Genomic DNA, 17,664 nt, shown 5'->3' with positions numbered 1-17,664 from the left:
AAAAATAATCTTTCCCTTGTGTTATTTTACCAGAAGACACCCGGTCATATTGAACTGACCCATGTTTCTTGCTCATTTGGCTTCAGAGCTCATGTTGAATTTGGGGGGGCTTGTTGGATCTATGAATTGTTTAAAATGCCAGCTCAGTTTTTGGGGCCATTAGCATTGCATTCCACCAGTCCCATCAAAGAGTTCAAGAAATCAAGTCTCAGGCATGCACTTGGTTTCTCTCAGGTTAAAAAGGCAAGCAGCTCAGTTAGGCACAGACCAAATATCAGACTCAATCCTCAACTAAAGAGAAAAGAGAAAAGCACAAGGTGTGTTCAATGAAAGAGCAAACCATACTGAGCCCATTCCAGTCAGCAACAGAAAGCAGCTCTGGCAGGCAAAACGCAAGCGAGGATTCCCCTGGGTTGTTCAAGGTCAGAATAAACAGGCACTAAAAAAATCAGTCCGTGTGTCTTGGCATGAGGTTCTGGATGATTTTCCACACCACTTCCATTCCCTTCAGAAAATACTGCTGAACTCACCTGAGCAGGTAAGGGCCATATAAGAGCCAGGGGGCAGAGCTGGTGGCTGGAGGATGGGATGTCAGTGCCTAACCTGGTCCTTGGTGACCTGTTGCCCTGTGCTGGCTGCCAGGGGCTGACACAGGAAGGGCAGAGGGTCAACCCAGAGCCCACGTTCACCACAGAAAGTCTTCTCACAAGCCACAACTGGATCAGACTTTACGTGTAACGTTCAAGGCTTTTGGGCATCGGGCCTGTACGTCTGACAAATTATGACCTTCAGAACAATGCCCAAGCCAGACCTTTCTCGTGCCCAGGCCTAACTGCCTATGGCAGGGGGTTGGATCTAGATGATCTATAAGGTGCCTTCCAGCCCAAAAGTTTCTGTGATTCCTCCAAGGAGCACACGTCCAGGCAGTGTCTGCAGGATCCACCTCTCTGTGGAGGAACCTGCCTTACCTTCTTCCTCCCATGTTACTGTAGCTTAACAGCAAGAACATTTATCTGCTCAGACTTTGCTACAAGCCCATTATCACATCTGACAAGATGCTCAGCATTGGCTTTGGTCTAGGGTAGCTGCAATGTCACACTTAGCAGAAGCAATCCCTTTGCACAGGACAGTATATATATGTATTTTTGGGGCAACCTGGTCTAGTGGGAGGTGACCCTGCCCATGTAGGGGGTAGGTACTGGGTGAGCTTTAAGGTCCCTCCAACCCAAACCATTCTGTGACTCTATGACTGTGGACAGGCAATGCAGTTGTGTCTATAACCCCCCCAATCTCCAGGATTTGGAGGGACAAACAGTCCATAACCCTTTCCTTTTTTTTTATTTGGTCTCCCCAAGCTCTCCCTGTCTGGCTCCTGCACTGCCCTTTTCTAAAGCACAGGGAAAGCCTCAGCTCCACGGGGAAACCCCCACGACCCAGGAAAATCCCCCACAACCCAGGAAAATCCCCTGGCACCAACACTCGCAGACTCGAAGGAGCGTTCCCTGCGCTGCTCTGAGGGAGGCAAGATTCCACACGCTGGTGCTGGAGGGAAGGTCTCCAGGTATGTCACCCTCAGCACACAGAGCAGAAAACCCATCCTTCGACACCACAGCTGGCCAGGCAGGTATTAGAATTGCATGCAGGTAAAGGGGAAACTCCACATTGCCATATTTCTTGTGTGGAAGAGCGTTTTGCATCAATTCTCTTCCCCTTTAGCCACCTCTCTAACAGGACACACACGTAGGAGCATCTTCTGGGTCATCAAGGTCTTTCTTTCCAGGTTTTTGGTGGCCTTTCTGTTGCACAGATGCTAAAGGCTGACGGGTGATCACAGGAGGCACCATGGATTTATGACTTTTTGAATCCACCTGAGGATTAGCAACTGATAGTTGAAAAAATGTTGCCTGTCACTATTTTCCTAACAGAGGGAGCTCTGGTTCTGAAAGCACCCACCCAGCCCTGGGGGTCTGGGCACAGCCACCAATTTCTGGGACATGAGCACGACTAAAGCTCAGCAGAGTGATGTGTCCCTGGAGCAAACTGCCAAGCAGGAGGGAAACAGGGAGAACAGGCATCACAGATAAAGATCTGGCCTTGATCCAGCAGTCCCACCATGAGCATCCTGCCCTTTTTACTCTTTCTGAGAGTGTTTTCCAGCCTAGAAAGTTGCAAAGCCACAAAGAAGAGGGCAGAAAGCCGTTGCTGGGATCTGTTCCTCCAGCAGCACCTTCAGCAGCAGAGTGGTTTCCTCCAACCAACAGCTGTGCCTGCTTCCCACAGGGATGCACTGATGGCAAAGCACCAGCTCAGTGGATTTGCTGCTTCAGGTTTTTAAGCCTACAGTGGGACTATGAGGATTTTATGGCATGGCTGGATGTGTTCTGTAGGATTTTGTGAAGGAGGTGACATGTTGCCACAAAGGAATCCATCTGGCAGAAGCTGAGCTGCTCATCCCTGCAGCCCAACACCCCAGACTTGAAACTTCAAATTTCTGTCCTCAAAATGAAGGGCTCCCCCCAAGTTTCAAAGAGCTGTGGGAAGGGGAATCCGACCAAGCCAAAAATGGGATGACTCAGGAAGTTTTGGCAGGTCTCTTCATCTAACATCAACCAGAAGGAACCTGTTCTGCTAAGGAACCACTGTTGAGGAAATGGTTCTGCTCCCATTTAAATGTCCACAGCATTTCCAGGACAGAGAAGAGTTCTGGAATCTTGCAGAGAATCTTGGTTGCCTCTGAAGCTTGGGGAAAACCCTTGGTAATATTAAGAGACTGAAGACCTCTGCCACACTTGTCTGTGCCTTGGGGACTCTTCTGTTCCAGGCACATCATATCATGTCCTTTCATCCTGAGACAGAAACACTGGGAAAAAAATTGTATCATGTGTGATCACAGATCTCTCCTCATTCCCTACCACCTTTCAACTTTGGTGCTTCTGCTGTTGACGCTGTAGGCTCCCATCAGCAGCAGTGGAAGGAAGAAGGCAGCTCCAGAGGACAACTCAGTGCTCCAAAGATCTAACTGTGGTGGAAGGAGCCTGGACCTGCAGGTACAACCACAGAGACTGCAATCCTACCAAACTGCAGGTGGGGAGCTTAAACCTGCAACGTGGACAGCAACAGGGCCCAAATCTGGCCAAGTGGAGATCAGTTGACTTTTTCCAGGGTATTTTCACATGCCCAGCTGATGCCAGAGCACTTCTCTGCGCTGCCTGGGCCAGGGATGCAGCAGAAGTCTCCAAAAACATCCTACAGCTCCTGCACATCTGGAATGGCTCCAGCCACCGCAGCACACTCAGACAATTCCCTTCTCAGGTTGCATGAGGCAAACTTGCAGCTTACACACTGTCCTTTCCTTCTCTGCTACTTCTAAGCAGAAAATTCCCTCTTGTGACCTTCTGTGAAGCACCCGTGGAGCTTATTTAGGGTCTGCAATGAAGATTCACTCTGATTTGTTTCTTAACAGCAACTGTGCAACAGAAAGTCCAGGTGTTAACACAGATTTGAGAGCTGTTGTCAGGTGGCCAAGCAAGTATTTTTGTCAAGCTTGTTGGTCTCATTTGGGTGGTCAATCATGGCCAAGATCACGAAGAATAGAAAAAAAATAGACCTGTTTTTAGATCGTGTGTTTCTTCTATTCATTCACTTTCGCTTTGTTTATGATTTCCAATCATAAAAGCCAGTATGTCCAAAGGCATCTTTGGAATCAGGCACTAAATTCCCAGTGGGATCTGGTTCCCTGAACTTTTCAGCCCTGCTCATAACACAGCTTATGCATTTTACTTGAGATGTTTCCTTTTGCACCCAGGGCCTCTGTGTCCACTTTGGTGGCAAAATGCTTCTATACGCTGGCACCACAAAAGATTCCTCAATAAAAATCACTCTTTCTTCTGACTTCTCTTTGGATTGGAGGGAAGCAAGTTGGTAATTACTTTGATCATTATATTTTTTTTTGCCTTACAACACAACGCAACCTTCAAATGCAGGCTTAAAACACCCGTAAGGCATCTTCAATGTCCTGCTGCCCTTTGCAGAAAGCTCAGTGAGGAGAAGAAAGAACTTCTGAGGGCTGAATTTTGTCCCACAACCACTCACAAATGAAAGGGTTTCCCAGCCAGCCAAATCTTCTCTACTCCAGGCCATCCAGAAGCATCCCTCCTATTCTCATTGAATTTTCCACCAAAATAAAGCAAGTGTCAGTCTCCCCTTTACCACTGGCAGGTGTGACAGACAGCAGAGAAGAGGCTATTGGTAACTGCATTGGCCTCACGTCACCAATTAGCCAAGGGAAGAAGATGCAGGACAAGAAGCCAGTTTTGAGGCTGCAGTGAGGCTTTGTCACCAGTGCAATCGGAAATCTCATCAAAACGAATTAAAAATCGAACGAAAAGACGAAGAGAAAATAAAACAACAACAAAACAAAAAAAGACAAAAAAAAAACAAAAAAAAAAAAGAGGCAGAGATTTGTTTAAATTCAATGAAACCAACCGTGTCCTATATGTGATGTTTTCATGGATGGGGATTTGCAAGGTTATTTACAAATGTTTTTAGTATTGGTTTGTTTGGTTGGGTTGGGTTTGTTTGAGCAGCAGGTGCACAACATACAGACGGAGACATGGTTTTCGCATTGTATGTTGATTGGATGGCGTGATTCAGCAGGTAGATAAGGAAAATAAAGAACAAAACAGGAAACAAAAGAAGAGAAAATGAGTAATCAGGACAAGCCAAAAAGGAAACTCTGAAAATTTCACTGGAAGGGGGGGAAAAAAAAAAAAAAAAGAAACCCCGTCGAGGGTTTTTTTTTTTCGGAGGGAGGTTATTTTTATGGTCGTTACAGCAATAAGAAGGTTTCAAACCACAAACAGCTTCTGGGATCCTAAAGGTAACACAGACAGTGCAGTAGTTATTTGCATTTCATTGGGTAATGCAAATCGGGAGACCATTCACAGACGCTTCTCAGTATGGTGGGGTGGTTTGTTGGTTGTGGGGTTGGTTTTTTTTATATTTCCAGGCAGAGAAAGAGATGTCAGTTTGCCACACACCCATTCAGCCTCCCAAGGCCACCCCGTGTCCCCAAGGACACCTTCTGCTTAATGTACCTCTTTTACATCAAACACTGAGAGGGCAAAAAAACTGACATACGTGGGTTTGCCTGAGGAAATAAAAAAAAAATATATATATATATAGGTATATTCCACTGCATTCACAAAGTAAATTACATATGAAGTGACTAGAAAAGTAAAATAAAGCAATTAATCAACACATTTCTTTTCCTTTTATCTTTACTTCTCAATGGGCTAAAAGCACTGTTGCAGGAAGGGTGGTGGAAGCTGAGTCTCTCAAGAGGAGACCGTCTTGGTGAGTGAGGTTATTTACCTTGGAGGACACTTAGAGCTGGAAAATCTAATCATGGAGAAAAGTGGGGCGAGACACTTGCACAGGTTGCCCAAGGAAGTTGTGGAAATCCCCTCCCTGGCAGTGTTGAAGGGCAGGTTGGATGGGGCTTGGAGCAACCTGGGCTGGTGGGAGGTGTCGCTGCCCATGCAGGGGAGGTGAATCTGGATGATCTTTAAGGTCCCTTCCAACTGTAGCCATCCTATGACCCTATGAACTCTTTGAGAGCCTGATCTCAATGTCCTGCCCAGAAAGCTTCTCTTCTGCAGGGAGCTGGGGGCTTCAGGGACAGACACAGCCAGGCAGGCAGGTGGCCTGGGCTTCTGGGGGCACCACAGCAAACTGACACCCGTGTCATTAAGCAGTGATTTGGTGACCTGTGTGTTACTGTCACCACGACACAAACTGAGCTCCTGCCACCTCTCCAGAAAGGTGTGCATGAGGCTTCTGAGGGCCCAGCCTACCCTCCCTGCCCGAGGCTGAGGTGGACACATGCAGCTGAAGGCAGCATCCAGAAAAGCCACTCAGTGGGGCTGAGGGTGTGCTGCAGGGGGGTGGCAGGGGGATCAGAGAAGGGCTGTGTGGAAGAACTTCTGGAAAACAAGAAGCAAGAAGGTGGGAAGGGACTCTGTCTGTAGGGGAAAGCATGTGTGATGCCTCCACAGAACTGCTGCAGAAGATTGAGCAGAGCTCAAACAGATCTATGGATGGAGACAGAGGACCAGGAGGCTTGGGGGCTGCAGTGGTACTGGGGGACACACTGGAGGACTTTTAGAATAGAGATATGTTTGTGAGCAGCTTTGCATTGCACGCACTGCTGGTGAACTCCATCAGAAAATCCTCTCTAAGGTTTGACTTACTGGATGCATTTACTCGTAAACCAAAAGCTGCTCCAGTGCCACCTGGGAAGATAATGGGAAGGTGCTTGAGTGCTTTGGAGCTTAACCCTACTGGAGTTCACTGACTGGTTTGAGAGGTAATTCATCCTGCTCTTCAAAGGCCTCCCCAGATTGCTGCTTTGATGGTGGAAACCAGAGAAATCACTGGAGAGTGGAAGGGTGATGCTGCTGCTCCCAGCACCCCCAAGGTTACTGCAGCAGCCCCTGCTGGGAGCACGTTTATCCTCTAAAGACCAGGAGAGGGATGGGGAACCTCTACCTACATACTAACCGTCCTCACTCTATTAGCTGGCCACCAGTGCCAAGGGACAGCCACTGCTTCCAAAAGTTGGGGAAGTGCAGGTACAGCCCCAGACGTGCTGTGGCTTGGTCTTAAAGTCAGTGACGTGTCACAGCCCAACCTGATCAGTCCATAGTCACGTGCCCAGGTGCCAGAGACCCTCACCAAGGCTGTGGGATCTGGAGGGAAAGGCAATGGCCTGTTCAACAAGCAGAGAATGGGTAAGACTGATGGCTGCTCTCTGCAAAACATCTGCACAAAAGAGGATTTAGAGAAGCCTGTGGGCTTGGCGTTGCAAAGGTGACACCTTCCTGGAGGAGAAGATACCAATCTTGGAGAGACCACTGGCTCCCTCACCACCTGTTAGTTGGCTGTGCTGCTTCCTCCCATGAAGAGTGGCCAAAGGAAGGGTGGGAGTGAAGAGTCAGGCTGTTTCTGCATGACTAGCAAATGATCTCACCAATTTCCAAACCTGGGCTAATGTTTGGGTGCCTGAGTCTGGCAGGAAAGTGTGTCCCACCACAGAGGGAGCACAGGCAAACACGCACTGCTGGCCCCCAGGGCAATAAACCTCTTGAGAAGTGGTAGTCAGAGCTTGTGTCTGCTCTGAGTAACACTACCCTGGCTGCAAACCATGCACTGAAAACAAAAAGTTATCCAAAGTCTTCAAGATAAGATTCACCAACCGTTAAATGGACACCATTTTGGGGGGGGGAAATTTTGGGGGGTTCTGTGTGCTTTTTTTGTTCTAAGGTTAGGTAATAATATATTTTTGTTAGTAATATGGTCTTCACCACCAGCTGAATGGCCTGAAAAGAAGTCTGGGGAGCACAGTTCTTAGCATACACAAAACAGATCTATAAGCAAATTCCCTGGGACTGAGAAAAAAAACCATGGTAAAGTTCAAATCCATCAGACAGATACAGCATCATCAGCTAAAACATGCACTGGGAGAAGAGAGGAGCAATTTATCAATTGGATAATATCAGGCTCTCAAGGCTTGAGTCAGACATTTGCTGCCTTTATGGAAAAATCCTCTAGAATTTCATGGCAAGTTTGAACACTTTGTGTAATGTCTACAGGACTCATTAGCAGGGAAACAACAGTCACTGTCAAGTTGTTTCTTTGCTTGAATAATTGTGTCCCAAAGCTTTTGTGCACAAAACAGAAATGTACCGTGTCCCCCCCCCCCCTCCCCAGACCATGGAGGCTGGTGGGTTTCTGGCTCTTCCTACGTTCCCATCATCTCCCCCCTTCTCACTTCTCTTCCCACCTTCACCCTGCCCCGTGCCCCACATCGGGCAGCAGCCCCGCGGGGCAGATCGCGTGTGTGGGCCCTGCAAAGCACCTCACAGCACAGTCCTTTTGATCTTTTCCCTCTATTAAATTCAACAGGATTTTTCCATTAATAGGCACAAATGGCTCGGGGTCGGAGTAATTTGCTGAACAAGAAAGAGAAACTGCTTCCTGGCAGAGTCACTGGCACTGTCGTTCTCATCAGAGCTTTTTTGGGGCAGCCAGCCGTGCTCATCTCCGTGGGAAGAGCAGAGCTCACGGAAAAAGGGCTGCCAGGTCACCCCAGACATCACCCCACCATGAGTCCCAGGGGCAGCTCTAGGGAAAGGGCTGGCAGGAAGAAGGTGCAGTGCCTTGGCAGGGGACAACTTTGTTTGAAAACGAAGCAAATTGAGCAAAGAGCACTTACCGCAATCTCTGTTACCAAAATATCAGTAATACTTCCCAACACTGTTACAAAATCAAAGACATTCCAGGCATCTCGGAAATAATTCTGCCAAATGAAAACACAAGGGGGACAGAAGGATCAAGGGGTTATTCTTCTTGCTTCAGCAGAGGTTGGTTTTGCTGTTGTTTGCTTGTTTTGAAGTGCACATCATGAAATAGAAGCACTTCAAGGAGAGGGGGAACAGTTGAAAGGAGAGGAGGAAGGCACGTACCAGCACACCAAAGGCAATGATCTTCAGCACACATTCCATTGAAAACATGGACGTAAACACAATGTTCAGGCATTTCAACATTTCTTCATATGCTTCTGGAGCATCATAGAACTAAACCAGATGGAAGAAAGGCCGTTACTGGGGGACCACTCACAGAATAAAACCTTCCCGAGACTCCTGCTCAGTTCTGTGCCAGGCTCTGTGCTCATTTGAAGCGAGACTCGTGGTTACAACCCAGCTATTCATGCCACTCCAGGAACACACTTTTGCCTACACTCTGTCCTGATGGTGCAGCTGGAGGTAACTCCAGGGCTGCTGCACATCTCCCTGTAAGCACATCATGGGTCAGGAGGGAAGAAGGACATTTTCTAACGCAGAGGACAAGTGCAGAACTGTGTTTTGCTCCAGCAGCCCATAAGAATATGGTGACTCGTTGGCTGGGAAGATACTCTCAGGAATAGGAGGGGAGATCATCCACAAAACCCAGCCACCTGCATCTCTTCCTCCTGGGCACTATGGATCATGTCCCAGAAGCTTGTCTGTGCCACAGATTCGAGCAATTTCCCTGGATTTTGGGTGTCCCCAAGAAATGACCGTGCCCTGCAGCAGGAAGCTCAGGTTGAGCTGCAAGCTCAGAACCTGCAGAGCACAGTTCCCACCCCACGGGCCACAGGCTGCAGGGGCTAAGAGGCAAACCAGAGCCGTGCAAAGCAATCCCACATCATCACAGCTAAATCACATCTCTTTGGGGACGAAGGAATCCCAGAAGGCACCTAAAAACAGCATGAGGCAGATGAGAAGTGGCAGGTGCTGCTGTTGCCCCCCCCAGCTCTCAGGTTGAGAGCACAAAACCCCTCCAGCAAACACCCCATTCCCCAGCCCAAAGCTGCAGAGATGTACTAAGAACCCACTAACCTTCATCATTAGGACAATGGTATTGAGTGCAATCATGACCATGATAAAATACTCAAAGGGAGGGGACACCACAAATTTCCACATCTTGTACTGAAAGGATTGCTTGTTCTGAGGCATGTAGCGGGTCAGTGGCTTGGCACTTATGGCGAAGTCTATGCAGGCCCTCTACAAAACAAAAAGGGCATGAAAGGAATACACACACACACAAAAAAAACCCCAGGCTGGCAGGCTCTGTCACTTGGCTTGTTGCTGGGAGAGTGAGCAGAGCATCTGGTGGAGGTTGGTGTTTCTATACACAATGGGACTACTGGCTAACCCTGCAAAATCTGGCACACAAGCCACAAATTGTGATCATTTTTGGACACTCGCTGCAATATTCAACCCCACAATGGCTCCCTGCATTCCTAGGAGACAGCCTGCCAGCGCAGTCCAGCTCCCAGTAGGTCCCAATCCTGTCCCAGTTAGGGAAGGGAGTCATAAATCCACAGGCTCACTTCAGAAAGCGCTGCCAGTTCCTCCTGATAAGTAATTATAGAAACCAGAGGATTGGTAAAGATGTTATCTGAGCTTAAAAACAAGTATTGTGAAACTCAGGTGTGTTCTCACACACAGCAGGACCTGTCCAGCTAATAATAATTCATAAAATGTAAACTGACCTCGATTAATAAACAATCCAACAAATATTACTGGGGGAACTCCCAAAGATCCCCTTAGTTGGCTATTTCTGTTCACACTGTTAGGAGTAAAAAGCTGCATTCAAAATTTCATTTCTACCCACAAGAAGTTTTGATTCTGGAGCATTTTCTCATCTTGGATTTAGAGAACAATCCAAAGTCTTAAACTGCTGCAAAAACACACTTGAAATATTATGTGGGTAAAACATCCCTAAATAGTCTGCTTTATTTTGGACTTTTTGTTCATATAGACAAACAACTCATTAGTTAATCATTGAATTAAAAAGCATCTCTTTTCATCAAAAATCAGGTTCCAGTTGCAGATGAAAAGAGATGGTTCTTTGCACAACAGGTCACTGGGGCTGTGGGACCCCAGGAGAAGAGTGTTGCAGATGCTAAAAATCTGCAGGAGGAAACTGGATACATCCATGGAAGAAAAATACACAGATGCCACTAACTAAAGATAAACCATGTCCAACTCAGGAGGTTCCTGAGCTGAAAATGAAGGTGTTTGCTCAGGCACTAAAGAAAAGCTTGGTTCCTGCTTGCCCTGGTCTTACCCTCTTCCCAAAGCATCACCTTTTGGCTTTTGTCAGGAGGACAACATCTCAGCCAGATGTCCAGCCTGGTGACAGGAGCTTTCTTCTGGAGAGCTGTAACAACTGTAGCTCAGTTTGATTTCTGATGACTGACCTCTTAAAGGCCAAAGATTTGTCTCCTTTCACACCTACATGCCTGAGCTAACATGCACATCTATCTCCTCTTAGGAGCAGAGCTGAGGTCCCTGGGGACGTGTGACAAGGCTCCTAACATCAAGCATCTGGGGGACTCTCCCTGCTCTTGTTTTTATGCAAAAGCTGAAATAGTCTGTCATTTTTTTTTTGGTCTCTACACCACAAACCCTCAGGTCTAAAGCCCCCCATGGCACAGGAGGAACGAGGGTTGAGCTTCCACTGGTATCCAGGTGCCCTGAGCCCCCAGGTGCCAACTCCAGGATTCAGAAGGCGTGGGTACCTCGTTTTTCTCGAGGCTGCACTCTGACATCACTTTATCTCCTTGCTCTTGGAAGGTGATGATGATTAACGCCACAAAGATGTTGACAAAGAAAAAAGGGAAGACAACAAAATACACCACGTAAAAGATAGACATTTCCATTCTGTAGCCAGGGCTGGGACCCTGTTCCTCGTAGGTAGCATCCACCGAGTGCTTCAGCACGCTGCAAGCAAGGGCAAAGAGAGAAGACAAGTCAATGACATCAGTGTGAAGCACCAATGACACCCCAAGAGTCACTCACTGGCCTTCAGTCACGTGGAGGGTTTCCCACATAGGCTCAGGTCAAACTCACTCCCAGCTTTTTTTGGCTGGGAAGAAGTTTTCCTTGAGGGTTTTTAGGGAAACCTTCACTCTTTTCACCATTCAGCAGAATGATGGAGGTTCTCTGAGTACAGATCCACTTATCCCCCGTGGATGAGGGGAGAGGATACAGATAGATCTGGCTTCTCTTCTCTGGTCAACAGGGATGGAGGGAGGGTGGGAAAAAGAAGGGTCTTGATGATCTCTGAGTAGGTGAACACACTGAGGGACTGGAAAAGGGAGACTGATGTTGTATGTTTTATTCTAGATTTTATGAAATAAACATTGAACGTGGAGGACAGGGAAGACCCTGGCCATGGAGAAACCCTGGCCATGGAGAAACCCTGGCCATGGAGAAACCCTGGCCATGAATTGTACTCCACGTGTCCCAGAAGAAAAATGTGCCAAAATAAAGTCATATGCTGAACAGTAAATGTAATTTTGGGACTGTCCTACCCAGCATACTTTCAGTATAGGTCAAAATACTCTCCCCCCTCATTTTAATACATTTCCATTACCAATTTTGCACCTGGAAAAAGCCTTCAAGTCCAAAAGACTGAAGCAAGCAAGGTATTGAGTGCTGAAACCTGCCTGAGCACCCCTGCCAGCTCAGGGGAGCACTGAGAAACTTGCAGAGCCCTGCCTGCTGCTTCACCCAGTGATCACACAAGGGGAGGGAAAAGCTTGGCTGATAAAAGACTGTGCTTATTTCAGGTCACCTGCCATTGACACGTCCCTCAGAGCTGTGGAAAGCTGTCATTACCTCCGTGGCCACTGGCCCTGCCAGCCCCGGGTACTCACGTTGGCCACCCTTCGCCTGTGGAGACGGTGAAGAGGGTGAGCAGGGCCCACAGGACATTGTCATAGTGGAACTCGTATTTTTTCCATTCCCTGGGCTGTGCCTCCACCTCATTTTTTTCATAATCGAGGTACTGACCCCTAGGAAAAACAGAGATTCAGACCAAATGAGAGACTCAAACCAAATCAAGGCGTTTTTTATGACTCACTGAGGAGCACCAAAAAGCCCAGCAGCAGAGGCTGACTGTGCTACAGACTCAAGACAAACAGAAAACCTCTAAGTTTGTAACACAAGTAAAAGCCATTTCTTTGAGACATTGCAACCTCCAGGAACAATAGAATCATGGAATCATTTTGTTGGATGAGACCTTTCAGATCATCAAGTTCAACTGTCCACCCAGCCCTGCCAAGGCCACCACTAAACCACGACCCTCAGCAGCACATCTAGGCTGCTTTGAAATCCCCACAGGGATGGGGACTCCACCACTGCCATGGAACTGGACTTGAGGTCTAGAAATGAAAGAAATTGTAAATCAGGGCATTGGTTCATTAGGCAAAGCCAGAAATCAACAGCATGTTGGTCCCCAAAGTGTCTGATTCCACTGTAAACTGGGGAAACGTCTGTGGGAAAGCTCCTTCTTCAGGGTTGGATCTAACTCCTAAATGGGTCTTGCTTTGGGGAGCTGAGGGGCCTGGAATCTGGAGAGCTCCCCTCCAAACTACACTTTCCTGTAATCTCACATTTCTGTTTGTAATATATTGACTTTATTGCAAGGAAGAGTTGCAGTGGCAGCCTCTGTGGCTGCTGGGTGCGTGTGGTCTCCAAGGAAGGGTGGCAGAAGGGGGTGACGTGGGCACTGGACAGTGCTGAGGATGTGGTTTGGTGCCAGGAATCATGAAATTATTTGGGTTGGAAGGGACCTTAAAGATCATCTAGTTCAAATCACCCTGCACGGGCAGGGACACCTCCCACCAGCCCAGGCTGCTCCAAGCCCCATCCAACCTGCCCTTCAACACTGCCAGGGATGGGGCAGCCACAGCTTCCCTGGGCAACCTGGGCCAGGGTCTCACCATCCTCACACTAAAGAATATCTTCCTGATACCTAACAGAAGTCTCTTCTTTTCCAATTTTGATCCATTCCCCTTTGTCTTCTCACTCCCTGCCCTTGTCCCAAGTCCCTCTCCAGCTTTTCTGGAGCCCCTTCAGGTACTGGAATATGCTTTAAGGTCTCCCTGGAGCCTTCTCCAACTCTCTCAACCTGTCCCCATAGCAGAGCTGCTCCAGCCTTTGGATCATCTCCATGGCTTCCTCTGGACTCTCTCCAGGAGCTCCATGTCCTTCTTATCGTGGGGGCTCCAGAACTGGACACAGCACTGCAGGTGGGGGCTCACAAGAGCAGAGTAGAGGGGGAGAAGGCAAGTGAGAACGATCCACCTTGTGGTGGGTGACACTCCTTCTCAGTGCTGCAAAGGACAAAGTCTGGCAGGGCTTTTCAGCTATTCAAATAATGTCCCTTTTTCTAGCTAATTAGGAGCTCTAACTTCCTATCAACTCACTTCTGATTATGTATTCATTACGTTTTTCTGACCCCTAAGAATCAAGGTAGCAGAGAGAAAGAGGAATCCCACCACCCCTGCAAAAACCCTTCACCATAAAATCTCCCCTAGGCTGCTCTTTAAGCAACTGGGTAAACAGTGGCTGGATCAGAGCCTGGAATGATCCAGTCATTAAAACACCTAAAGGGCAAATTCAGCTCTAGGGTAACTGTGCTGCAGCTTTGTTCTCACTTACAGGAGACACCTCAAGCTCAGCAGATCCCTGGCTGACTGAGGCAGCTTTGGGACAACTAGGGGAGCTGCTGCTGGAGGAAAGGTGTGCTCCCCCTGCACACCCTGCCCTGCTCCCTACCTGCAGTCTTTCTCCAGCTCCTTTGACTCATCCGTGCAGTAGAAGAACCTGCCTTTGAAGAGCTGCACAGCAATGACAGCAAAAATGAACATAAAGAGCATGTAAACTATGAGGATATTGAGGACATTCTTCAGTGAGTTCACCACGCAGTCAAAGACAGCCTGGGGACAGAGGAAAACAAGGTTAAAGCCTGGAGAGAAATGAAAAGTGCATCTTGGTTTCTGATATCTCCCTACACTTGGGAGTAATTAGCCAACCTACAACCCATGTGTGGTTTCAACCAAGTGTATGACCAAGCATCGTGCTCCAGCTCTCAGAAATAACATCCACTTCCAACATCTCCTGCTTCCTCAACGAGTTTAGTTGGGTCACTGGATTTTCTGGTGCTGCCCATAAACTTGATAAAGAGCACTGCAGCAGGTCGGGCTAAATATGAGTCCTGAGCAAATATTTCCAATAGCAAATCAGAAAATGAAAAAGATACTTGTGTTTCATTTATTCCCAGGGGATGGGGAAAAACTCTTCTGGTCTGTTACTCACTCACTCACCAGTAATTGAGCTGTTTGAATAATAAGAAAAATCCACCAGATACAAAACAACTCAGTGCTTGGAATAATACTTCCCTAATTAACTGTCTATCAAAATGAAGTGTGACTAATCTAGTCAGCATATGTCACTTCTGAACTCCCAGCAAAGAACTTCTCAAATACATTTATTATTTGGTGATTAGTCACTGATTCATTGTTACAAGTAATTTGCAGTTTAATTTTAGTCGGAGAAGTTTGTCATAATAATAGAAATTGAGCAGCTTCACTGCCTGAGCTGGGGGTTTGTACAATGTAGTTCCTGCTTCTCTGAATTGAAATGAATAATTCACAAAATTACACTCCTGATGCAACCCAGAAATCCTGAATTAAAGCCCTGGGAATATCTCTAATCACTCCATTAATCGTGCTGATTGTTGCACACAGGGAAAAAAAAAATAAATAAATGATAAAGAATTCTGAAGACAAGCCACGTGAATCTGACTTCTGCTTAGACTGCTCAGTACCTCTTTAGAAATGGTAAAATCACTCTGTGAAATGGCTTGGAAATAAGGAAGACACTCAATAAAAAGCAAGTGTTGAGCACCCTGCTGTAGGACTGAACTACTGCTGACTGGGTGATGACCCAAGAACTGTGCAATTCAAATGCCTAAACAAATGAAGCCCATTGTTCAACATGACTCCTCCTTATCTCTTGAGGTAAATTCAGTCTGCATGAAAACGTATGAAATCAAGCTTATTTAAGCACGAAGTGTGGCTAAGGATAAAAGCAAATCTATGCAACCAGATCCTTTTTTTCTTAAGTGCCACCACGTGCAAACAGGAATTGTCAGACCTGATTTTATCCCTGCAAGAGCACCCATCACTTTCCCCCACCTCTCACAGCAAAGCCCCTGCAAGCAGTGATGCCTCACGAAGACAGTCAACAAAAGGTGTTCGAGAGATCCCAAAACTCAGAAATTACTCTGTTTTCTGACTCCTTCCATCCTCTGCTTCCAGGGGCTGGCTGCACCTCAAAGGGTTCTTGAAATGGTGTTGAGTAAGTAACCACAGGCAATTAGATCCATTTCACTGTGCAACTTCGTATTTTCAAGATGAAAAAGCCCTGCTACAAAACCCTGCACTATATATACTCTTTAATAGAAAAGAAGAGCAGATCAGAGGTTTTCATACAGCAATGGCATTTCTCTTCAGACTGTGGAAAACCTTGCAAGATTCATATGAAGTTCTCCAGGGAAACTCCAAAACCTATTTACTCCTATATTATTTCCAAGAGCATCACACTTATGGACTGTAATTTAATTTATTTTGCCTTTTTTTTTCTTTTGCCTTTTCTTTTTTTAGAAGTTGGATTTTCATCTGGATTCAGAAGAATTCATAATATTGCCCACAATGTTTGCAAAAGAAACAAGGCTTTGACATTTGCTCAACAGCTGCACAGCTATTTTTAATAAATCTGGCAAAGAGATTAATGGCAACAAAGTAAAAGCAAGAGAAATCACTTGGATTCAAGTTTCCTCCAGCAGCTTCCACTCACGTGGGGCTGCAACCCCCCAGGAGGAGAAGGTGGGTGGTTGTTCTCTAACCTTTAGTTTTGGCAGCCTTTTGATGGTCTTCAGTGGTCTCAGGACCCTCAGGACTCGCAGTGACTTGATTGTGTTGATGTCCTTGCCTTTGGTTCCTCTGCAAGGGATAAAAGGCACAAGAACAAGAGGCAATAGTTTGGTCCTCAGGTCACCAATGGGCAGAGATCCCCAGGTGTTGTCCGTGTGGGGGGGTTTTTTGGGTGGTTTTGGGGTTGTTTTACAGGTTTGGGGTGCCGTCCTCACCACGGATGCAGAACTGGTGAGGGCTGCAGGTGATTGCCCACCTGGGACTTGGGAATCCCCACGCAGGAGGAAGGCTGTGGCAGGACGTGGTCCTGGCAGGGTTTGGCCACTCATGCTCTCCAGCCTTCCCTCACCTCCTAGCTACTCACCAACCATCACCCAGGAACCAGTGACCTTTCCTTCCCAACTCCCCCCGCAAGGCAAAGCTGGGCCAGCAGCATCCCTGAGCTGCAGCCACCAGGACAGGAGACTCAGGACATTCACCCCAGCCCCAGGCAGAAGTGAGAAAGTCACACTTGGCTCTCCTTCCTCCCAGGCTCCTGGGGGAGACAGAGGACATTTCTCCATGTGCTTCCAGCACTTCTCTGGCAAGTAGGTTGTCTGTAGACAAGCAGGCAGTGACCAGAGGAAACAGGAGTCTTCAAGGTGAGGGACAGGGCTCTCCTGGAGACAAGAGCTGCTCTCCTGCTCTCCATACCATACCCTCATCCTCAGATCTCTCTTGGAAAACATGCTGCCAAACCCATGCAGGGCCATGTAATATGACAGCATATTACATGCCTGGAACAGTGTTAGGGCAACTCCCACCTAGGCATGCAGGTGATGTAAGTCACAGCTTGGTTTCAGAGTTTGTTAAAACTGTGTGCAAGACTTGAGACCATTCCTCTTGGTACCATTAAGAGGTTTTTTTTAGGGAAAGAACAGAGCTTCTTCCCACGTGTACTTCCACAATATATAAGAAAGAATTATTCCCCCCCTCCACCATCCAAGACACAGTCACATCTTCTTTCAATCCACCAGCAGAACAATGACACTCCCCTTCGTTTTGCATGAAGTGAAAAATGGGATGAAAATCTTGAGCAGACTTTTAACTCATGACTGAACAGTTTGGGGCTGAGACTGTACTGAGGAGACACGGGTGTGAATGAAAAACATGTGGAGCAGATGCTGCTGTACCTGGTCTATGCTCTTCCCGTTTGCTAAACATTTCTCCAACAAGGAAGCAACAGAAACACCAGAAACCCAAGAGACCCAGCAGAGGTGTGTGCAGGTAGGGGACAGCAAAGCTTCCCCACACCCAGCTCACAGCCAGCCCTGGGCACTTGCTAAAGGTGA

The 17,664-nt window shown here is 47.3% G+C and overlaps 1 protein-coding gene across 1 annotated transcript in view; it reads right to left on the bottom strand.

Moving 5' to 3' along the window:
• CACNA1B (calcium voltage-gated channel subunit alpha1 B) overlaps window positions 1–17,664 on the bottom strand; it is a 296,223-nt gene that overhangs the window by 41,185 nt on the left and 237,374 nt on the right. Inside the window, exons 26-32 of the mRNA XM_051636571.1 lie at window positions 16,306–16,402; window positions 14,175–14,335; window positions 12,269–12,406; window positions 11,129–11,330; window positions 9,441–9,605; window positions 8,526–8,636; window positions 8,276–8,359 (exon numbers count right to left, since the gene is read on the bottom strand). Coding sequence (XP_051492531.1) covers window positions 8,276–8,359; window positions 8,526–8,636; window positions 9,441–9,605; window positions 11,129–11,330; window positions 12,269–12,406; window positions 14,175–14,335; window positions 16,306–16,402 — 958 coding nt within the window. The remainder of the gene's footprint in view (window positions 1–8,275; window positions 8,360–8,525; window positions 8,637–9,440; window positions 9,606–11,128; window positions 11,331–12,268; window positions 12,407–14,174; window positions 14,336–16,305; window positions 16,403–17,664) is intronic.

The sequence above is a fragment of the Apus apus genome, chromosome 19 (assembly GCF_020740795.1).
Source record: "Apus apus isolate bApuApu2 chromosome 19, bApuApu2.pri.cur, whole genome shotgun sequence".
NCBI lineage: Eukaryota > Metazoa > Chordata > Aves > Apodiformes > Apodidae > Apus > Apus apus.
This window is presented reverse-complemented; position numbering and strand designations above follow the sequence as displayed.